The following is a 24,870-nucleotide window of genomic DNA, read 5'->3' as shown; positions in this document are numbered from 1 at the left end:
TACTGGAGGCCAAGGTAATGCCATCCAGAGTAAGAATCTGGTTAGATACCATATGTCTAAGATTTTCAGGGCCGAGTACAATAACCTCAGTTTTATCTGAATTAAGAAGCAGAAAGTTAGCGGCCATCCAGGTCTTTATGTCTTTAAGACATTCCTGCAGTTTAACTAATTGTTGTGTGTTACCTGGCTCATGGATAGATAGAGCTGCATGTCATCTGCATAGCAGTGAAAATGTATGCTATGTCTTCTAATGATGCTGCCTAGGGGTAGCATGTATAGTGTAAATAGAATTGGTCCTAGCACTGAACCCTGTGGAACACCATAATTGACCTCAGTGGGTGAAGAGGACTCTCCATTTACATGCACAAATTGGAGTCTATTAGATAGATATGATACAAACCACTGCAGTGCAGTACCTGTAATACCTACAGCATGTTCTAATCGCTCTAATAGGATATTATGGTCAACAGTATCAAACGCAGCACTGAGGTCTAGCAGGACAAGCACAGAGATGAGTCCACTGTCAGAGGCCATAAGAAGATCATTTGTAACCTTCACTAAAGCTGTTTCTGTGCTGTGATGAGCTCTGAAACCTGACTGAAACTCTTCAAATAAGCCATTCCTCTGCAGATGATCTGTTAGCTGTTTGACAACTACTCTTTCAAGGATTTTTGATATGAAAGGAAGGTTGGAGATTGGCCTATAATTAGCTAAGACAGCTGGGTCTAGAGATGGCTTTTTAAGTAAAGGTTTAACTACAGCCAGCTTGAGGGCCTGTGGTACATAGCCGATTATTAGAGATAGGTTGATCATATTTAAGATCGAAGAATTAATTAATGGCAGGACTTCTTTGAGCAGTTTTGTAGGAATGGGGTCTAAAAGACACGTTGATGGTTTGGAGGAATTAATTATTGAAGTTAACTCAGAAAGATCAATTGGAGAAAAAGAGTCTAACTTAACATCAATGGTACTAAAAGTAGCTGTAGATAATATTACATCTGTGAGATGATTATTGGTAATTTTTTCTCTAATGATAAAAATTTTATTTGTGAAGAAGTTCATGAAGTCATTACTAGTTAACGTTAAAGGGATTGTTGGCTCAATAGAGCTCTGACATTTTGTCAGGCTGGCTACAGTGCTGAAGAGAAACCTGGGGTTGTTCTTATTTTCTTCAATCAGTGACGAATAGTAAGATGTTCTGGCTTTGCGGAGGGCTTTCTTATAAATCAGCAAACTATTTCTCCAGGCTAAATGATGATCCTCTAAATTTGTGACACGCCATTTCCTCTCCAGCTTACGAGTTGTCTGCTTTAGGCTACGTGTTTGAGAATTATACCACAGAGTCAGGTACTTCGGATTTGAGATCTTAGTTTTCACAAGAGCTACAGTATCCAGAGTCATACGTAGTGAGGAGGTAAAATTATTAACAAGATAATCGACCTCTGTTGGGGTAGCGTTCAGATAGCTGCTCTGCTCTATGTTGGTACAGGCCATTGAAGATGATAACAGTGGGTGGATTATATTCTTAAACTTAGTTACAGCACTTTCAGAAAGACATCTACTGTGATAAAGTCTACTCTCCACTGCTGTGTAATCAGCTTTTATGAACCAATAAGCTGATTGTGATTCAATAAATTACATTCCATGATTAAGCAGCACTGTAAAGAATATTATTAGAAATTAGAATTAATGGTTTGTACTTGTTCTGGTTAAAGCACTTGCATTATTTACATATGGCCATATACATAACCATGGAATGTGATTTTAATCAGTGATAGCACTGTTGTTTACTTGCTTGGTTTTTTGTGAGATCGTGGGACCTGGATTTCTTCCTTGCCAAGGGAGACGGTGAGCTTTTCCCTTTGAAAGAACCATAGCCATTCCAGGTTGGCCCAGAAGGGCAGGTTGCTCTTCCCTCAAGAACAATTGCAACAGTGCGGTCGGACGAAATCGCACCAATCACAGACATCTGACCTTCTGGATTTCACTTAACTAAACACTGACTATTAAGCCGGCATGACAGACATATCTGAGCTCAGATATGATTCTGGGGTATTACTGTTATTGCTATTATTGTATTCTATTTTCATATTGTCATTCCTGTTTATGAAATTGACGTTTAATACAAGTCAAAACAGTTTTACCTGTGACTCCAGTCATTCTTCTGCACCTTAGTCCTCCTATTACTCTAGCTAGTGGCACATTTTTCCTTTTACTTTAACTTCCCCTACCCTATCCTTTAGTAGCCTACATAGATAAAAACTAATAAAAATAAAACTGATAACAGAGCAATTACAAATGCATACAAGGCACAAGTTACAATTAAGTTATAATTGATAGAACGTAAAATATTTCCAGTGTTGTTTCAGGGAGCACTTCATTTTATGTAGAGTTAATCATGTGAAGAACATTTCATTTACCTGAGCTGTGAGATATAAGGCAGACACTGCAGGAAACTCCTCACTTCACTCTCTTCATGAGAGCAGTCTGTCAGCTCCACTTGTTTCTTCTCTGGTTGGAGTTTCAGCACTTCCAGGAGGATGGAGGTCTTTCTCTCTGAGAGGTTTATGGACCAGACTGCAGGAGCTGACTGGAAAACTGACTGTAATGATGGAAGGACACTCAAGCCTGTTTTAGTCTCACAGTCCTTCACGTCAGAGCACAAATTTAGGAGGAGATGGCACCGATATTTCTCCAAATCATCATCATCATCATCATAGCCATCAAAAGGGAATGTATCAAATCTGCACACTGATGATAACAGCTCCAGTATCTTCTCTCCTGTCTGCTGTTCTCTCTCTGCTGCTGCACAGAACAGATTCACAAACCAGACTGCTTCATGAAGATCCCACAACTCAACACTGGAACAATAAGAAGGAAACATTTAGTGATGATTAGATGTGAGCTGCAGAAAAACAACCACACACTACTGATGGACTCCATCTTGTCCTTCCTGTACATAATGAAGCTCCATGTTAAACACATCTTCCATCAGAGCAGCTGAACACTGTTTTACACTCTTACAACACAAACACTCATCCTGCTCTAACACATCTGCTACATCTGCAGGTGGACACACAAAGTGATGAAGACTCCCTGCTGTCTGAAATCTTCATCTGCTGCTCACTATAGAGCTGCTACCATCATCATCATCATCATCATCATGCTCAGTAAAGTTCAACAAAGTCAGGAGATAAAGTGCAGCTTCATGTAACTCATTCATTTACTGAGTTACTCACTGAAGGACTCATTGAGTTTGGCTTTATGTTGTTTCCATGGCGATGATGGATTCAGGTGTAAAGGATGTTTCTGGCTGTATCACTGCAGCATAGAGATGGTTCACAGCTGCTTTGATTTTGAAGCTGCTCTCATTTTCAAAAAGCCACAAACAGTTTGAACTTTGACTTGAAACATTTGATGTCACGTTGTTGTTGTTTTAAGAGCAGCTTTAAACAGGACTGACTTGTCAGCACTGAGCTACGTTCTTCTTCTTCTTCACATCATTTCATGATTCTGCTGCAGGTCAAACAAGTTTCCATCAAACACATGTGTGCACTCCAACACTCTCCTCTCTGCTGCATGAGCTCAGTCACATGCTCACCTTCATTCACACAACTTACATCAGCTTATTGGATTTAACATGAAATCAATTTATTTCTACATCTATCAAATCTAAATCAAATTCAATCTTTCTGATGAGAACTTTTTTATTTTAGATCCTGTTATCCTGTTTCATCTGAGATTTATAGAAAACATGAAACTTCATAGCAACAAACAGCTGAACAAGTCAGTGAAACACAGTGGTGTACTGAGCACGTTTCCCTCTGAAATATGACAGAGTCTGAATACATTTACAATATGATCCATGTAGATAAAGTCACAAATATGATGCTGGTGACAAACAAATAGCACAAGACAAAATCATCACTTTACAATTTATGGAGTTTCAAATATTTCCATCACTTCTTTTCACAGCACATCTTTTCTCTCAGATATTTGACTCACTTGAAGAACATTTCATTTACCTGAGCTGTGAGATATAAGGCAGACACTGGAGGAAACTCCTCACTTCACTCTCTTCATGTGAGCAGCCTGTCAGCTCCACTTGTTTCTTCTCTGGTTGGAGTTTCAGCACTTCCAGGAGGATGGAGGTCTTTCTCTCTGAGAGGTTTATGGACCAGACTGCAGGAGCTGACTGGAAAACTGACTGTAATGATGGAAGGACACTCAAGCCTGTTTTAGTCTCACAGTCCTTCACATGGGAACACAGATCGAGCAGGAAGTCACACTGATATTCAACAGCTTTCTGTCTGTAAGTAAAAGGGAAAGTTCCACGTTTGCACACTGATGATAACAGCTCCAGTATCTTCTCTCCTGGTTGCTGTTCTCCGTCTGCTTCTTCCCACATTAACTTAGTTTGGCTTGAGAGTAAAAATAAAGGAGAGAAACTGGAAGGAAAATTGAAAAAAAAAACATTCAGTAACTGGAAAGAGGTACAAAAATATTTAACTGAAAAAATGTACTAACATATTTTACCTTATCAAATGAAAGCAGCTGAAACAGATTTATATAGAAAAGAAATCTAAGTTCTTTGTATTATAGTTTATTGAAAATTTTTAAAAATATAAACATTTGGGATTTTCTTCTAAGATCAGCGTGTCATGAAAGAGTAATACCTACTCAGTATAGTGTATTTTAAGCTAATGTAATTTTTCAAATCGGAAGTTTCTAACCTCAGCTAGGGCCAATGAATTAATTAGGTTTTGGGGTTTTTTGGTTTTTTTTGCTTTGGCCATTTCACTAATTCCAAGGAACGATTACACTGTTACCTGCTGTTATGGAAATTTAATTAACAAATCTACAGACAAGGTAGTTAACACCTTTAATCCTGGGAAAGACACGCTTAGCAGCCGCATGCTTTCTCTAATGATGGGGTTAAGATCTCGTATTTTGTCCAGCTACTACGGGATCACACTCTGGCATGGGTACAGGTGGTGCTGTGCGCTAATCCTGAAATAACCTATGACAATTTTTTGTCTCAGTTTTGGAATGATTTTGATAAGGCTTCCCTGACTCATCCCTGGAATATTGATTACTTTGGAGTAACCCTCATCTCTGTGAATAGGTTTTCCAGGTCTGCCCGCATTGTGACCCCTGGACAGCGTGAGTGTGAGTGGAGCTGCTAGTGTGGAGATTGTGTGAACGAGGAGCAGAGCGAGTGCAATGGTTTGTGTTTCCCAAATTTGTGGACCCTTGGAATGTGGTTGCTATGATTAATTTAACCTGGTTTACATCACAACAATCCATATGTAAAGTCAATCATGTAAAATTACATATTTCTTCATACAGATTTAATCATGTGAAGAACATTTCATTTACCTGAGCTGTGAGATATAAGGCAGACACTGAAGTAAAATCAGTACTTCACTCTCTTCATGTGAGCAGCCTGTCAGCTCCACTTGTTTCTTCTCTGGTTGGAGTTTCAGCACTTCCAGGAGGATGGAGGTCTTTCTCTCTGAGAGCTTTATGGACCAGACTGCAGGAGCTGACTGGAAAACTGATTTTAATGATCGAAGGACAGTCAAGCCTGTTTTCGATGTATAATAGTACAGGTCCATGAGGAAATCACACCACGTCTCTTTTAAAGGGAATCTTTTATATCTGCATACTGATGATAACAGCTCCAGTATCTTCTCTCCTGTCTGTTGTTCTCTCTCTGCTGCCACACAGAACAGATTCCCAAAGAACCTGGTTTCTTCTGAAGGCTCGGTCAACTGAGGTATGACACTGAAATCATGAGCAAGAAAATGGGACATAGTTTTTAACTAATGAGCAATGCAATAAACAACTGAATAACAAAAAATGAACAGGTTGGACAATGAGCTATCAGAACTTTGTCTTATCTGTTATAATTTAACTCCAAACAGTCATGCGAACGGATTCCTTCTTTGTCACAACAGCTTTTTCTTTATCATGTAGAGAAACACTTGAATGTGGGCTTTATGGATAATTGGGAAACTTTCTGGAGGAAACCCGGTCTTGTTAGCAGAGACGGCATCGATCCCACTTTGGATGGAGCAGCTCTCATTTCCAGAAATCTGACCAAATTTATTAACCCCCCCAAAATGTGACTGTCCTGTCTGGTGAGTACAGGTGTTTTGCCTCTTAGCCCCTGTCTCCACCTTGGGGCGAAGTCACCGTACACTGGCGTGTCTCCTCACCTGTGGCCAATTGAGAGGTCAGCATTTATACACCACCACTCACTTACTACTCTCCAAGAGTTCTGCTAACTGCAGTCAGTGTTGTTTCTTGTAGTTATCGTTAAAGGATAATCTTGCCAATAATCTTCACTGTGTGTTTTTCTTTATAGCTGTTACGGCTGAGCCCTAAGGTTGAGTTCCCATGGTCTGATGAGTGTCAAGACGCCTTTGAAAGTGCAAAAACCCTCTTATGCCACACTCCTGTGTTAGCTGCACCCAACTTGACGCGCCCATTCAAGTTAGAGGTTGATGCCAGTGCTGTTGGGGCTGGGGCAGTACTGTTGCAAGAAGACTTGCAGGGATTGGACCACCCCATTTGTTACTTCTCCCGCTAGTTTAACAAGCATCAGGTAAATTACTCCACCATTGAGAAGGAGACATTGGCTCTGTTGCTAGCTCTTCAGGACTTCCATGTGCACTTGGGGTCTGGCACATTACCCATTGTAGTGTACACAGATCATAATCCGCTTGTATTCCTTGCCCAAATGTTTAACCACAATGAATGCCTCATGCGATGGGCCCTGCTGCTGCAAGAGTACAACTTAGAGATTCGGCATATAAAGGGATCAGAAGATGTACTGGCTGATGGACTCTCCCAGTTGTGAGTATGACTTGTTTTATTTCCTGTTATGAACTGTGAAGTCTGTGTATACAAAAACTAGTTTTGTATTTTTAGGGGAGGAGTGTTACGGTGCTGAGCCTTGGGAGTGAGAATGCCTTTTTATATTTATGCAAATCCAAGTGTGCTAGGACTCATGGATGATTGGTTACTGGGAGACCTGTGCCAGCCCTCTTTTATGCAGATTGAAGTGTGCCAGTCCACGCAGACGATTGGCTGCCTGGGGATCCCATGACACTCCAAGAGGAAATGACTGGCTAATTGTGTGCACTGCAGTTGTTGTGCCGTCTCTTCCAGCTCCGTCTTTGCCAGAGGTTGTTGTGGTGTCTGGTCCAGCTCTGTCTCCACCAGATTCTGCGTGCCTGCCAGGTCACATCCTGTTTGGCTATGTCCTGCATGGCCACATCCTGCATGGCCTCCTCAGCCTGCACATGCCAGAGCATGCCAACACCCATCCCATCACCAGCCACCTTTCATTCCACCTGAAGTTCCCTGCTTCTTTTTTCTCCTTTGTCAGGGTCCTCGAGGGTCATCGTCATGGGGGGCCTCCTGAACTGATTTGTTGCCGCTGATTCCCACGTGGTCAGCCCCCAGTACGGATTAATCACAGACATTTCTCAAACAGTTGGTCCCTAGAACTGATTCATTGTTGCTGCTTTCCTTGCGGCCACCCCCCAGAACTGTTTTGTTTTTTGAATTCTCTGGCTACTTGTGTTTTTAGTACAGTTATTTATAGTTTTGGTTATCTTGATTTCTTACGTTATTAGTGATCTTAGTTCTCCCTCCCTCAATGTTATACTTAGCCTGTGTATAGTCCAGGGCTCGCAAAATTGCTAGCCCGACGTCCCGGGGCTAGCGATTTTTCCAGTCGGGCTACCAGAATCTATCCCTGCCCTGCCCGTCGGGATATCATAGGAAGGAAAAATATATATCAATGCTTTTGCATTCTTTCGGAAATGTAGCTGGGTAAATATGTCATTGGCATCGGTGAGCCACTGTCAATATGTGACTAGGGCTGCTCAATTAATCGAATTTTAATCTAGATTACGATCTGGGCTTTCAATGATCATTAAAAATGACTGAGCCGATTATTAGCACCTCCCTCGTTTTTTCCTCTCGCGCTGCTCCGTGTGGCAAATCGAGCGCACCTCTCTGCGTTTCGAACACGCGTCACAACAATTAAGAGGAGCTAACAGAGGGAAGCTCGGAAAGCTAAGCAGAAGTTATTTGGAGAGGAGAGTGACTGCCGTTGGTTGAAAAGAGAGGTAAAAAAAAAACCCTTCAGTGGTGTGGAAACATTATGGGTTCGCGGAGTCAGACGTGGATCAAGTAGACATAGTGTTAGGATGCCTGGGTCGTTGACCCAGGGTTTTTGGGTTTATTATATTATTTATAATTTCTAGTCTTTGGGTTTTTGTTAGAGTCATGTCTTATGGTTTGTCTCTGTGTTCTATAGTTGCTCTGTCTCCCCTGTCGGCTGTATCCCCTTGTTAAGTTCGCGTCTCTGTGTTATGTTTCCTGTTTTACTTTGAAAGTCCGTGTTTCATGTTAGTGTATCTGGTTTTGCTTTCCTTGTCTCGTTAGTCCTGATTTGCCCCAGCTGTGTTTCCCTCCTGTTGCCCATTCCCTGATTGCTCCCTCTATGTATTTAAGCCCTGTGTTTCAGTTTGTCATTGTCGCGATCTACCGTTTACTATGCTGTGTGTTCTGTCTGCTTGCCTGGGTTTATTTGGAGTCTCGGTTTTGTTACCTTTTTTGAGTTCAGCATTAAAACTGTTTTGAGTTCACCTTTTTGCCTCCGAGCGTCTGCACTATGGGTCCACCATTCCTGCCTGCACACAGCCTACACCTAACACATAGTGTGGAAACTTTGGTGTTGTAGCTGCACCACAGAGCGACATGGCAAAGTTCACTAAACATAGATGTTTACATTTTATTTTTTATATTGCAAACATTTGCACTGTTATCAGTATTTGCACACTATTTTATACTATTTTTGACAATCTTTAAAGCCATTATTCAATACATTGTTATTGTTAAATAAATATCGTCAAATAATCGAGATCTCAATTTCAGTGAAAATAATCGTGATTATGATTTTTGCCATAATCGAGCAGCCCTATATGTGACATATTGAAATCGCATTTGAATTTGCGCTTGTTTTTTTGCTTTCACTTTGCAATCGCGCGAACTGTGTATAGAGAGCGACAGTACTGATTGGTGAGTGACGATAATTTGCGCACCAATTCCTCTGACATCGTCTCATCAATCGTTAGTTTACTATGCAAACATGACAAGTGAAATCTCCCGCAGGAAGTTTAAACATGTGAGAGGTTGATCGCGCAGAGAATCGCTGAGCGTTATGTGAGTGCGTGTGTAAAGGCAGCAGGATATATATTTTACTTCTGCTGAGCCAAATAAGACCGGTCAGGGTGAAGAAGTGACAGCCAAAGAAAAGCTTACCACAAAACGGAAAAGTTATGACAAATCAGACTATAAGGCAAAAAGAAAGTGCAGCTTTATGGTTTCATGGACAAAAGAATTTCTGTGGCTGGAATATGACAAGCTAAATAACCAGGGCTGCACATAAGTGGTCCGCAGGTGCGCATTCGCTGTCAAAATAAAATACGCGCACAAGATAAGAAGTTGCAACGCGCGTTTGCGTCCATAAGATTTTCTGGAGGAGGACAGACATTTGTTTAGAACTCTTAAAGATGTCGAAGAAGCTCCTTTAAGCAATTACTTTACCTCCAATGTCAGATGGAGTCCGAACCACAAAAGAAGCGCGTATTCTAGGAAAAGTGGTTGCAGGAGGTGAGCTGGCTTTAAACAAATGATGAACGCACAGAGATTTGGTGCAGAATGTGCCATGAAAATCCCACTCTAGCGGACAAAAACAGTGCCTTTTATATGGACACAAACGTGCATTGCAATTTCTTATCTGGTGCGCGTCTTTTATTGTGACAGCGAATGCGCACATGCGGACCACTTATGTGCACCTATGTAAATAACAATGTTCTGCCAGGTGTGTTGTTGGTTTCCCTCGATTTCTGAGTCGACAAGTGCCTTTGTTACTGGGACCAGTAATTTTAAGAAAGGCCCCCATTAGGACCCATGAGAAATGCAAGAAATTGATTATTGCTCAGTCTGCAAATAACATACTAAAAATAAACCTGAAAAATCTGTTTAGAACAGCCTACTATGTTGCAAAGAGTGAACTACCACTGGTAAAATTTAGCAGTCTTTGCAAACTTCAAAAAGCAAATGGCCTAGATCTTGGTTCCACTTGCCTCTTACCTGTGATTTCAGTGAAAATTTCAAATTCAGGATCTGACACAGACTGATTCCTGTTGTACAGTTCTTACAAGTTCATAGAAATTTCTGTTCAATTACAACCAAGTATTTGAGTTGATGATTGTAATTTTTATACAATATTGTAATTTGTGTTTCAACAATTTTTTGATTAATGTTTTGTTTCTGTTACAATATTATACATTAAAGTATAATATTGTAACAGAAACAAAACAGGAAACGAAACATAAAAAAAAATTGCTCCCTTTTTTATTCGGGCTACTTAAATTTATTTTGGGCTACCAAAAACTGAAGAGTCCCTGCCCGAAGGGCTACCAGGGATTTTGAAATTTTGCGAGCCCTGTAGTCTCTGTCTCTGTGTTTACTATGTGGCTTCCCTGTGTTCCTCCCTTCATCTCTAGTCTCTCTTGTCTTCTTGTCTTTATGTTACTGTTTTCCTTTTATTTTGCTTCTGTGTTTCCTCTCTGTCTCCCCCAGTTGCCTATGTTCTCATATCTGCTTCTTTCCCCAGTAAAAGTGTCAAATCTATTTAAGTTTGTGTCTCAAATTTCCTGTTTTACTTTGACAATCTTGCGTTCCATATTAATGTATTCAGTTTTGCTTCCTTTCTGTCTCGTTTGTCTGATTGTCTCTAGCTCTGTTTCCCTCCTGTTTCCCATCCTCTCGCTACCGATCTGTGTATTTAAGCCCTTTGTGTTCCTCTGTTTGTTGCAGCATCGTCTGTGTATCTCCCCTTGCACGCCCACGTCTCAAGTTTCCCATGTTCCAGGTGTTTGTTTTTTTTTCTATGAGCTATGTTTTAGTTTCTTCCCAGTTTAGGTTTTGTAGTTTAGTCATTGTCTCTTTTAATGTTTCGTTTGTGTTCTGTTCCGCCACTAATAAAGGCTCCATTTCAGTTTAAGTCCTTTGCAAGTGTGTGGATTTGTGTCCAATCTCTCTCCACTCCACATGATCTGCCACAGCAGACATGACACTATCTCTACTTTTAAGATTAGGCTTAAAAACTAAAACATTCCTTTTTGCTAAAGCGTATAGTTAGGGCTGCATCAGGTGACCCTGAATCCCCCCTTAGTTATGCTGCAATAAGTATAGGCTACTGGGGAATTCCCATGATGACACATAGTGTCTATTAACACATTGAATCATTACATGTTATTAATCTCTGACTCTCTTCCACAGCATGTCTTCCTTTTCTCACCCCAACTGGTCATAGCAGATGGCCACCCCTTCCTTAGCCTGGTTGTGCTGGAGATTTCTTCTAGTTAAAAGGGAGCTTTTACTTCCCACTTTCCCCAAAGTATTGCTCATAGGGTTGAATGTGATTATTGGGTTGTACTCTGTATGTATTATTGTAGGGTCTACCTTAAAATATAAAGGGCCTTGATGCAACTGTTGTTTTGATTTCTATTGTATATCTAAAGTTGTACTGAATGAGTAACGTCTTTATTCTTACACAAAGGGGAGTTTCATTGGTCCAGCCCACTTAAGACCAAAGTGGCCAGTATGTGGCCCGCATTGTAAAATTAATTTGACACTTCTGACATAAATGACAAAAATAGCATTCATTTACCTGAGCTGTGAGATATAAGGCAGACACTGAAGTAAAATCAGTACTTCACTCTCTTCATGTGAGCAGCCTGTCAGCTCCACTTGTTTCTTCTCTGGTTGGAGTTTCAGCACTTCCAGGAGGATGGAGGTCTTTCTCTCTGAGAGGTTTATGGACCAGACTGCAGGAGCTGAAAATACTGACTGTAATGATGGAAGAACCCTCAGGGCCATTTCAGATTCACTGGAGTAAAGGTCAAGTAGGAAATCACACAGTATTTCTCTAAGAGGAAATCCTTTGTATGTGCACACTGTTGATAACAGTTCCAGTATCTTCTCTCCTGTCCACTGTTTTCTCTCTGCAGCTGCATAGATCAGATTGCCAATGAACCTGATTTCTTCTGAAGATTCTGAGAAGTCAGAAACGACACTGAAATAAAAGAACGAAACATGATGTAAGGATTTTTAACAGAGTGTGAACTGTGTCAGTTTGTTTTACACATTAAAACATTTCAAATAGTGCAACCTCTTTTAAATAAAAAAACAAACAAATATTGCAAAGACAATATGTAACCCCTGGAGAGTTACTAAGGGCTTCAGTGTGTTATGAGTGATGTTAATATGTTGCTTTCACTGTTAAATTTTATTGAATAAAATTATTTTGTTGACAGGTAATTGAATAGCAGGTATTTATGATGTCCGGATGGCCTTTGAAGTATAGACGGGGGAAGCACCACCTCTTTGTGTTCACTGTGCAGCAGCTACAGAGCTCAGGAAAAAGGGAGAGGAAAAAGTCTGGTCTTCCAAGTGGGAAATGTGATTGCCTTTCTTTAGTCGAATTGTACGGAGGAGACAAACTGTCTGGCAGTTGTTCTTAATTGGAGAAGAGTTCTGTTATTGCTCCATTCTTATAGGTGAGTTAACTTGTTGTGAACAAGAATACGAAGTTATACAAAGTTAAACCATCAACAATGATATGCTAGCAGCCATGTGGTTCTACAATTGTGAAGGTGCTTGTCATTACAAGAAAACAATGATTAGAATAAAATGTGCTCAAGTTTGTTTAGATGATAGTGTGCAGCTGTAGATCAGAGAAAAAGCAAATGATTTGTGAATGTGTGTCTCTGTTTTAGGTTGGTTCAGGACAGACGGAACAATTGACGGAAAAAGTGTGGACTTTATACCAGTTTTTAAATTGTGTTGATAGGCCACGTAAAACCAGAGTTATGATAAAAATATATGCAATGTTTGATTTTGTTCCTGAATACTATCGTTGTTTATATTTACTGCGGGAAGAAACGGTAAAAACGGCGTTTTATAAGAAAAAAGGCTCGAAAGCACTCTCCGCCTGTGAGCAAAAACAAACCCCACCTCCCTGTCTCTTTCCTATTCGTCCAAAAAAGTACCATGTCGACGAATCAAAAAATGGTATGACAACGTGGCATCTAGTTGGTAAGAAACGGGGGGAAGTTTTAGGAGCGACGTTTTGCGCAAATCTTGTGTAGTTAGTGTGTAGTTAGTGTGTAGTTAGTGTGTAGTGTAGTCAATAGTTTTGTTGTGTGTGTCAGAACAATGAGGCGCCTGCTGAATGTTACAGGTGTTACAGGAGTGATACATCTCCTGTTGTCAGGCCTGCAGGTATCAGGCTGTTGTTCTCTTTTATCTCATAGTGGACAGAAATTATTTTTTGGAGTGGCACAAATAATTTGTGTGGCATCAGATTTGATGCAGAACACCTGATTGTTCTGTAAATAGTTTGAAATGTTTATTTTAAAATGTGCATTTAAAAAATAGCTGCAAAAAACTTTGTTGTTTGCCAAACTCAGTTACTTTTTTGAGGAGTAACTATATAATTAATTGCCCAGCATTGGTCATTATATACTGTATTTGGCAGACAGAGTTACAGGACTCTCTCCCAGACCACAGACTCATAATACAAGTCAGAGCTTTATTTTTAAAAAAAAAAAGAAAGAAAGTTGTGTTTTCGAAATTGGAGTTCAAGTTATTTTTTACTTCGAATAGTGTTTACATACTACACAGGTCAATGGCTAGATTTTTTTTACATTTTCATTGTAAATGGACTAAAGCAGTTTAAAAGTAGTCTAACATAAATGTAAATGCTGTAATTTGATTACTTTAATAAACCATGTAACTTGGATGGATTAGATGCTGGTGTGACCACAGTGCACATGTCTGATGTCGCTCACAGTGGTCCAAGGGATTGCTCAGGGAGTTTGTGTGTTCGCTCAGACACATGAAAAATTAGAGGGAACATTGGTTCTGCCTGTCAAAAAAGAAATGTATGGAACAGATAGGAAAGAGGAAAGAAGTTTGTTACCCTTCCCGCTGAGGTGCAGAGGGTAGGCATACCCCCACACATCCTGTTTTATAGGGGCTGAGCATTGGTGTCACACACAGACACACTCACACTGATACGTATATCCATATATGGTCATTTAGGAAAGTAGTGTTGAATGCTGTAGATGACCATTAGGGGCGTGGCCACCAAGTATAAATGTAACGATCTGCTGGACGGCCCCTCAGATCTGCATGTAGGTTGCATGATCTCCCTCTGCGCAGAGGTTCGGTTTAAATAAAACTATTACATGTGTGCACACGGGTGTTCACTGTTCGTAGACATAAACTACACCTTTCTTAGCTGCTACTTCAAAGCACATTGTGCGCTGTCTGTCCTGCGTGCTGCACAACAACTTTCAATATTTAGTATTTACTGCTGTTCACACTTAGCTAGATTAACGTGATGGTGTTGTGTTTAGTATGTTGCTTTGTTTTTGTTTGTTTTTTTTTTGCTTGTCTTCTCTTCTTTTTCTCTCAACAGGTGATCCAGGAGATTTTTTTTTTCTTTCTCTTTGTCTTTGTAAGTGCCCTTTCTCACTGTCCCTTTTCCCTTCTGTTTTTCTTTTCCTTCCTCTCTTTCTTTCTCCCTTTCCTATCCCCCAGTCATGTCTGTCCCATCTGTAACAACTGAAAATAAAATAAATAATAACAACAAAGTTTGATCAAATGGACCAATACGGCAATGCCATGATGATCCATTTGGCAGAATAAATCCATTTGGTATCCTTGTTGGTCTTCAGACAACAATTCTGACGGCTAAAGAACCTAAAGAACCCCCTGGCTAAACTTTGCTAGATCCGCCCCTGCACAGTTACCAGCCGTCAGCTACGTAGAAAAGGATCCTGGTGTAGAAAGTAATATGAAATAAATTCTAACAACAGCTTATCAAGGTTAAACGTGCTGCTGTTGTTCAGCCGCTGGTTTCCTCTTTCTGGTGCAAAGTGGGCCAAAAACAAAGACGAGAGACGGACTCGCGTAAGAAAAGCCGATCAGCTGATCATTAATCAGTTTCATGATTGAAGTAGCGGCAGGAGAGGGAGCGAGAGAGAGAGAGAGAGAGAGAAGAGGCAGTCGCTCCATATATCGGTTGTTAAGCTTAACGTGGGAATGCTTTACAAACATTCAGAGATAAACTTACACACTTGCTTTACTTCTCTCTGGGATAACATCCTCAGAGATGAAATGCCGGATTGGTAGCAAGGCTACAAATACACACAGCTCTATCACGTGACGCATACTGCTCCGACGTGCTACGGTTATGAGCCGAGTTACGCCGTGTCGCAAGTTTTGTGAGGTGCTTTTTTGAAATTTAATGGATCGGATTAAATTTTTTATTTCTCTCCGATATCCGATCCCTACGGTGGCCCCTAGAGACAAAGCATGTACAAACTCCAAAACACTTACAAATTCCAAATAGCACGCACAAACTGCAAAACACGTACAAAATCCAAAACACATGCAAACTCCTGAACACATGCAAAATCCAAAACACTTACAAACGCCAAAACACTTACAAACTCCAAAACACTTACAAACTCCAAAACACTTACAAAATACAAAACACATGCAAAATACAAAACACAACGGAAGTGCTCCAGGACGCTAGGGGCAGTGTTGAGCTTTTGTTACCTAGTAACTACACAAGCCAGGAAGTACCAATGACCGGATTTGGGCTGTATCCCAATTCAGGGGTCGTGTCCAAATCCATGGGCTGCATCCTCCTGAGGACCCGGTGGGCCACGAAGGACACACCCGACCCATCCTTCAAATTCGGGGAAAAGGAGGACGCATTTGTCGGCTGCATTCGGAGGAGTCTACGAATTTGGACAGCCTTCGGCGCGTCGTTCAAAGGCTGCTCGAAATGCGGCCTCAAATGCAGCCTTCATTTCCCTCAATTTTAAGGATGGGTCGGTGTAGCCTTCATGGCCCAACATATCCCAGACTTCATAGCGCAGCAGTGGTGTGGATAATTTTGAAAAAAAACGGTGGAAGCGGAGCGGCCGAAGAGTAAACTTTCAAAAGTAAGTACTGAATATTATGTCACTTATTTATGCGCAAATGTTTAATAATGAAGAACATTAAAACATTACTGTTGGCCACATGTTTTAAAGCCTTTACTTCAAAATATACGCCGTTCAATAGTTGACATTAATCTTACAGAGAATGTGATGATTTTATGGATAATTAAAGTCAGTCATATATCCACAAACACAACAAGCTGAAAGTCAGTGATGCTGCTCGGTTTGCAGTCCTGAATATGACGGCACAAGCAGGATTCACTGCACTGTTAATGTTAGCTATGTTATATTGCTGCCTCTGTTCGGTGGTGTCGAGCCAAACGGACTTTAACGTGTGTTTGAACGAGCTGACGGTTCACTCGTTAAGCTGAAAGAAAGATGCTTTAATCACAGGAGTCACACATGTGTCCACTGTACCATCTGGGAACTCTTCTTGTTTAGCACTCGTAATAACACAAACACTAAATCCTCCTTCTCTTGTGCTGTTTTGTAGCAGTGTGTACACCTGAGACTGTCACCTGTCTGAGTGTCCTGCACTCCCTCTCTCTGTTTCTTTCTCTCTGATTGTGGAATAAAAGTATGAACATGTGTTTATAAGTTACACTTGTGTTTGAATCCTGCAGCTTATCACACATTTGATTTCCATGTGTGACAACTGCAAGTGTCCAGAGTGAGGACAGACTGAGGGACCCACCGCTGCACATCATCTGTGAGGCTTTGCACCCCTGATGATCCACCAGGACAAACTCAGCAGTGTGTGAGGAAGAGGAGGAGGAAGAGCCAGCAGCAGCTGACAGATGGAGAGAATAGACAGACTGTTCCCTGTTTGTGAAGGACTGCTTGGAAAGTTTAAAATAACTGTCTGTCCTGAATCAGTCTTATTAGGTAATGTTCAAATAATTTTATCATTCCAGTGTTTTCAGTGTGGGAGAAAGTACTCAGGGCCTTCAAGTTAAACACTATGAAAGGCAGCAACAAGTTTAATATTCAGAAACCTAAAGTATGTATCAGCAGCAGAATGGAGCTAAAAATAAATGTTTGTTTCAGTTCTATGAAGCTTTGAGTATTTTGGATTAGTAGTACTGCTGTGTTTGTTGCATCATATTGCTGTAATTGTTTATATGCTTTATATATTCTGAGCTAAGTTGATCTATAGTGTTACATCATATTCTATAAGGATGTTATGTGTTTGTAATACAAACACATAACATCCTTATATATAGAATATTGTATACTTTCTGCCCAGTTTGACCCATTTAGCAGAAGTCGGCCTGTTTAAGGCTCTGATATCTGTTCTGTATGACTTAAAGCAGTTATGACATGGTCTGATTTTCTCACCCAATAAAGGAATATTTCATATATCAGTCTACTCTTCATTCTATCAGAAACAGTTATCACAGCTCGTACATTTTCTTTTTATACATATATATAAGCATTGAGCCAAATTTAGTAATGCCAACATATTGAAAAAACAATGTTTGTCTCTTATATATAATACATCTGTATATACACTGTCAGAGATACTTGTCTTTGAGTGAAGATTTAAGGTGATAGAAAATATAATTAACTGCTACTTGCATCTTTGACCCAGAGTTCAAGCTCATATATATATATTCTGACAATACATATAATATTGTCCATATTATATTAACATTACCACAGTGAGATGACTTTAGTCTCATGAATAACATTAGCTAATTATTATTTACTAACTAATCTTGAAATGACTGTTCAGTACAGGAATGAAGCCCAACTATCATGTTTTACAGTCCTGTGGTCTCAACTGATCAAAGTGATGTCATGACAAAAATGAATGAACAACAAAACATTCTTTCTCCTTCATTTCTGTCAAACAAAGCTGTATGAAACATTTCTCGCGGTTAGTATCATGGTTGCTAGGCAACCTGAACAGCGCCACGAAGGCTAGACCATCCCATTTCACAAGCCTCGCACTTCCGCACTTCCCGTACTTGCACCGTACGTAGTACGCGTAGTGTGCGTACTTCAAGCGTGCATACCCTGAATTGGGACACAGCCTCAGTATTTGACACGGAGTTCATGTTCACCCAGTGGCGGTCCTAGCCTGTTTGGCGCCCTGGGCGAACAGTCCCTCTGCCCCCCCCACACACACACACACACACACACAAAACATATTAAGGATTGTACATTAACATAAAACTGTTGTACACACACACACACACATATGAAGAGAGAGAGAGTATGCATAATATGCAAACGGCTACGAAACAACCATCATAATTCGTCATACACTGTAAAATGTAATATTGTGTTTAATTAAAAATATTAAATAGGCTGAACTCAATTTTTATCAATTTGTTATTAGAACTCGATTTAAATAAGTCACCAGTACTTTTTATGCAAAAACGCTGATAAACTCAATTTATTTGAGTTGTCTTAACTTAGAAAAACTAAGTAAGCTGGAAGTTTTGCTTCTCAGTGCGGAAGGATGAAAGATGTGTTTTGAAAATGCCACGTCACTACCGTCCTCCTCCCTCGCGGATCAGTCCGCATGTTCATGGTACCAGCATTTGTTATAGAATATGTTGAGCAAAGCTGGAGAAGCGTCAGCTCAAGATATTATTGTTGTCATTGCTGTGGATCTTTACCTGATACACTGACTTGGTGAGTAAATGTTTACTCTTATTCAAACTGATTTTGTGGCTTCTCTTAGTTTAGCACCAGGTTTATAATCTTGCTAGCTAGTTAGTGTTAGCCTAGCGTTGCTGCTGCCGCTGGGGCTCATGTTACTCAAAAATTAACACCACAGCCTTAAAAACCTTACATAAAACTATGTCTGTGAAATTTTCTGTTGATTGTTTGAAATAAAAAAGTGAGATAAGAGCCCAGACAAAATCTTCGGGAGGTGCAGCCGTTAGGGGTGGGGTGTGGGAGGTATTTTCAATCCATAGCCATAACTAACTAACTAACTCACTAACTAACTATAAATATCATGTTTAACCTGAGTAGCAAAAGACTGCAGGGGGTTGAAAACAATACGCCAGGAGTTAGCTGTGCTCGCAGACTCTATCAAGTCTTGACCTCCCGGTCAGCTATTGCGCTGGTGGATAACAGAGCTCTCCCAAAACGTGGAAGTACTTTTGCAAATTTGTGATATTTTGATAAATTAAGTAGATATTTGAGCATTACACAGCTACATTCTCGCCTGAAAATATCTTAAAAGGTTATTTTGTGACCCAGAAAGGGTAGTCTGGGGAAAATGAGGATCGCATTTGTCGGGCCTGTGCGTACTTGAAAGCGCGCTAATGGCGGAGGAGTGCCACTAAAAAACATTACTTTTTCTGGGTCACAAAATAAACTTTTAAGATATTTTCAGGCGAGAATGTAGCTGTGTAAAGTTCAAATATCTGCTCGATTTATCAAGACATCACATATTTGCAAAAGTGCTTCCACGTTTTGGGAGACGTCTATTTTTTTTTCATGCTTTGTGGCAGCTTTTGAACATCTGTGGCATCTATTAATGTCAAATCTACCCTTTATTTAACAACATAAGCAAACTCTATGTTACAATGATTGCACAGCCATTAAGGATCAAGTCAATGTTCTGTTTTTTCTCCCTCTGCTTGCTTCTTACTGTCTTTGAGGCTCGGGACCAGCACTCCTGTTGTTGGACAGAAAGACATCAGTAAGTATTTTGGTTTTCCAATATATTAGCAACTGTCAGTGACATTTATATTAATCAGGCTGAACTTTAATCATACTTTAGATCAGCCTGTTTTACTTATTGTTTTATTTGTGCTTTGGTTTGGGGAAGTTGTTTCTTTACTGATCTTTTCCTGTCTTCTGTTATTAGACTTGAGATATGACTGCACGATTCTGTTGCTGTGACTCCAGTTAATTCTACAAGACATGCTGTGTAAGTAAACAAACAACAACAGTTTGGTCTGCATTTATTTAAAGGTCACATCCCCCAAACTTAGTTTAGAGGGTCTACACTGTATTTAGTGAAGTCTGCAAGTTTTTTAACAGCAAAATCTGTTTTGTGCCCAAATCATTTTGCACATCATTAGAATGAAATTTATTGGCCATGTTTGCATAGCCCTTTTTAAAATGATGCTTTCATGACATTATTGCATGTTGGGTGGTGGTCAGGGCTATGCAGACTGACAATTGGGACATTGAATGTCACCTCTCCGGTGGGGTGTGAGCCTGAGATCGTCTAAATTGGAGTCTGTTTTATACCAAATGCAGAAAAAATGTTTTAAGAAAGCAATTAAGTTCATGTTCCAAAAATTATGATTGTTTGCTTGCAGGACAGCAGGAGAGATGAGTGCTCCGTCACAGATGGTGTGGTCAGTGAAGATCGCCTGCAGGTTCAAGCTCATTGCATCTCCAACCCACATCCACTGCCACTGTACTTAAGGGAAGTTCAAGACTTTCTTCTGCACCTACATTTGGATCACCTCGATCCATGACAGTCATTAAGGCAGTAATGCCTGGACTGGAAACAAGCCATCCTTAAAATAATACAACATTCCAGCTCATGTGTTGGAATGAAAAACAAATGCGTTGTTTAAATTAGAGACAGTGACAGTAGTAGTAGTAGTAGTAGTGACAGAACAACAAATATTTTATTTTGATTATAAAAGTAATGTAAGTACAAAACAAACTTGTGGTAGGCCTAAACTTATTTTCAGAATAATTACATCTGAGACTTTGTTTCATTGTAAGAATATAACAGTGATGGAAATATAATTGTTTGTTGTTCAAGAGAACAGTGTCCAGTTGTCATGGTCCGCGGTCCGGTGTCCGAGGAGCTGATGGGATGCCCACGCCCACGGGCGTGGCTGTTAACTCCACACCTGCATCCCATCCCAGGGGATCATCAGGTGGACTATTTGATCCAGCCCAGCCTGCTGCTCCACGCCAGTCCGTTAGTCGCCTCACAGCGATAACAGCTCGCCGTGTTTTTTGAGCCACCTGCCTGTCCACCTGCCCGTCTGGAGTTTGGATCGCCTTCGGTACCCGTCATCTCTACTTTCCTGGAGCTCCCCCGCGGACCCTCACCCCTCCCTCCAGCTCCCACGGCCCCGCCTTGACCGTAAGACTCATACTCTCCCCCACGTATGCTGCTATTTCCCCGCTCCCCAGTAATTCTTTTCCTTTTTCTGTTGCAGCCTCCCACAGTCCCGATTTCAGCATTCCTGCGCGACTCATCTCCCGGTCCCTTGGTTTCTCTAGTTTCACGCGTGTTTTCCTTTAACCCTTCCGGGACACCTTTAGTTGAAATAAAGTTTATTTTCTCGTACTCCTGTGCGTGTTGGCTCTGCTTCTGGGTCCAGCTTGTGCACTGAACTTCGGTTCATGACACCAGTATGTTGGCTGTTATACTTTGTGTTTGAAAATAAAAGTTTGGCTGATTTTAACATCATTACAAAAAGTGTTGTTAATTATTTTTAATCATATTCAGGTAACCACAAATTGTTTTTTCATTTAGTTGAACTTGAAATGTTTGTCAGTAGGTAAATTAACATTGTATAGTCAGAAATATCAAGTTATTCTTAATACTGCAGACTTGCAATGTATAAGTTGTCCTAACAGTCATCTTAAGTAAGCTTTACTTAGTTTTTTTGAGGCAACGAGTTTCCATATTTTTTTTGGGGAGTTCTAGGAACTAACAAGGCTGTACAGTGTACTCAAAATGAGTAAGTTTGTAACTTTGTAAGTGTTTTGGAGTTTGTACATGCTTTGTCTCTAGGGGCCACCGTACGATCCAGTAATTTAGGTCAGTATCGGACCGATACCGATACGTAATATCGAATCGGTCCATCTCTAGTTTGTGTAAGGACGGTGGTTACGGAGTAGCTTACAAACATATTTAACTTACCGAAAAAGTGCAGCGGGGCCTCGGGTCCTTCTGTCGGGTAGTCCAGTTTACTGAAGAACACCTCAGGCTGTCAAGTTAAAACAGTCAGGCGTGTTTTCGTAACGTAAACGCTGGCCCTCCTCTCAGAGCCTACGCTCTATCTGCTATTCCCGAACAGAGATACGCAAGTTTCTCCATGACTGCAGCTGCCAGTCAAAGCTGTTATGATGACGTTTCACCCCAATTTAACATCGGTAGGAATTAGAATCAAACTTATGGGAAAGGAGACCCCTTGGACATAAATCAGCGTGATGAGAACTATTGATAACAAAAGAAAGAATGCTTGGAAAAAATTTATCTGAGGAGAATTAATTTATTTTAGTCTGACCGCAGTCCCATCCACTAACATGGAGGAGGCGGGGTTTATGACCTATACTGCAGCCAGCTGTAGGGGAGCTGTTGCGTCGTCCATGTTTTCTACAGTCATTGTATCAACCCTTTAATTGTGTTCATTGTGAAGTGAATGCAGTTTAAAGAAAGTGGGGTTATGTTTCTTTGTTTCTTTTGCTACAACGCTGGACCATTGCCATTTTGAAGATCAGGACCAAGAGAGCCCATTTTGTTGTTGACTTTGGTAAGAAATGATCATTGTCAGTGTTTTGGAATATTTTGTCATTCTTTCTGTGTACTGGAGAGACAGAAAATGCAAATTTGCTAGTATGTATGAAGAAAATATAGGAAAGAATATATGTATGAATGACTAAATGTAGATTTTTGAATGTTACTCTGACTGTGATATACAGGTCAGGTTTTTGGGGTGTACGGTTCAGTGATGATCCAGTCCAAAGATAGTGAGCCACCCTTTCAGGATTTCTTAGATGATTGATCTGAGAAGAAAACTAAATTCTTTGGATAAGCCTTGAACTGTACAAATTGTACTTAAGTGGTAGGACAGAATTGCACCTCATTTCTCCTTTGCACCTCCTGCAAGGAGAAGCCTCATTGATGGACTCACACTTAAGGGTGTCGGCTGACATGAGAGAGATTTATTATTTTTCATGACGTCGCCCCAATTTTTCCTTTCATGTAATGCTGTTGTTTTCATTGTATGTATGTGAGATTATTCATTTGAGAATACAAGTTCATCAGACCAAATTCTCTGAGCATTTCATTAGTCATCCACTTTGCTCTAGTAGTCGAACCTTAGCTATTATCTTAGCACACAGGTAAACATTAAAATTTGTATCCCAATTATTGAAAGGGGTGTTAGAAATAGTTTACCTGAGCTGTGAGATATAAGGCAGACACTGCAGGAAACTCCTCACTTCACTCTCTTCATGTGAGCAGCCTGTCAGCGCCACTTGTTTCTTCTCTGGTTGGAGTTTCAGCACTTCCAGGAGGATGGAGGTCTTTCTCTCTGAGAGGTTTATGAACCAGACTGCAGGAGCTGACTGGAAAACTGACTGTAATGATGGAAGGACACTCAAGCCTGTTTTTGTTGTATAATAGTACAGGTCCATGAGAAAATCGCACCATATCTCCTTCAGAGGGAATCCTTTATAGCTGCACACTGATGATAACAGCTCCAGTATCTTCTCTCCTGTCTGCTGTTTTCTCTCTGCTGCTGCACAGAACAGATTCCCAAAGAACCTGACTGCTTCTGATGATTCTGATGATGTAGTAACAAAACTGAAATCAAGAAGATTTAAAAACGTTTTTCATCAGGACATTTTATGAAAACTCTAGTATGGACATTGATTAAAATGTTTTAGTGCTTCTAATATGATAATTGCAAACAGAAACACTAAATTAGATCAAAGAACCTGTTATGAAAACAGAAATGTGAAAAAAAATTCACCTGAGCTGTGAGATATAAGGCAGACACTGAAGGAAATGCCTCTCTTCATTTTCCTCATGTGACCAGCCTGTGATATTTAGCTGTTTCTTCTCTGGTTGGAGTTTCAGCACTTTCAGGAGGATGGAGGTCTTTCTCTCTGAGAGGTTTATGAACCAGACTGCAGGAGCTGACTGGAAAACTGACTGTAATGATGATGGGGCACTCAAACCCATTTCAAACACACTGGGGTACAAGTCAAGTAGAAAATCGCACCACTTCTGTTTAAGAGTGAATGTTTGATAGCTGCACACTGATGATAACAGCTCCAGTATCTTCTCTCCTGTCTGCTGTTCTCTCTCTGCTGCTGCACAGAACAGATTCACAAAGAACCTGGTTTCTTCTGAGGGTTCTGATGCCTGAGGCTTGAAACTAAAATCAAGATAATATTTTCTTAAATATAAGAATGAACTTGATTACTTCTCTAAATTATGTCATGGGTCTTAGAATATTTTAATTTGCATGCGTAATAAAAACCCAAAGACAACCAAAATCACAAAAGTGCTGACCATTTACCTGAGTTCTGTGATATAAGGCAGACACTGCAGGAAGCTCCTCACTTCACTCTCTTCATATGAGCAGCCTGTCAGCTCCACATGTTTCTTCTCTGGTTGGAGTTTCAGCACTTCCAGGAGGATGGAGGTCTTTCTCTCTGAGAGGTTTATGGACCAGACTGCAGGAGCTGACTGGAAAACTGACTGTAATGATGGAAGGACACTCAAGCCTGTTTTAGTTTGATAAGAGTACACATCCAGCAGGAAATCACACCATAGCTCTTTAAGAAGGAATCCTTTGTATTTGTACACTGATGATAACAGCTCCAGTATCTTCTCTCCTGTCTGCTGTTCTCTCTCTGCTGCTGCACAGAACAGATTCACAAAGAACCTGATTTCCTCTGAATGTTCTGATAACTGAGGAATGACACTGAAATCATATGGAATATAAATATACACAATATTTATGAAGGCACACAATAATTAGATTGAACAGTTGCTAATAAAAATAGATATCTAATACAT

General features: G+C 40.4%; 2 protein-coding genes and 1 long non-coding RNA gene across 3 annotated transcripts in view; all 3 read right to left on the bottom strand.

Annotated features, from left to right (window-relative positions):
- LOC102077781 (uncharacterized) overlaps positions 1-24,870 on the bottom strand; it is a 160,465-nt gene that overhangs the window by 21,901 nt on the left and 113,694 nt on the right. The gene's annotated exons all lie outside the window — the stretch shown is intronic.
- LOC109204420 (nucleotide-binding oligomerization domain-containing protein 1) overlaps positions 11,527-24,870 on the bottom strand; it is a 40,236-nt gene continuing 26,892 nt past the window's right edge. The window contains exon 8 of the mRNA XM_025903348.1: positions 11,527-12,166. Coding sequence (XP_025759133.1) covers positions 11,758-12,166 — 409 coding nt within the window. The 3' untranslated portion in view covers positions 11,527-11,757. The remainder of the gene's footprint in view (positions 12,167-24,870) is intronic.
- Positions 23,322-24,425, bottom strand: LOC112843941 (uncharacterized). The gene is made up of 3 exons (XR_003216492.1): positions 24,368-24,425; positions 23,816-24,223; positions 23,322-23,646 (listed from the first exon to the last, which is right to left on the bottom strand). It is a non-coding gene; the product is annotated as an uncharacterized LOC112843941 (long non-coding RNA).

Source organism: Oreochromis niloticus, linkage group LG23 (assembly GCF_001858045.2).
Source record: "Oreochromis niloticus isolate F11D_XX linkage group LG23, O_niloticus_UMD_NMBU, whole genome shotgun sequence".
NCBI classification, from domain to species: domain Eukaryota; kingdom Metazoa; phylum Chordata; class Actinopteri; order Cichliformes; family Cichlidae; genus Oreochromis; species Oreochromis niloticus.
The sequence above is the reverse complement of the archived record's forward strand: the minus strand, read 5'-3'. Positions and strand labels throughout refer to the sequence as shown.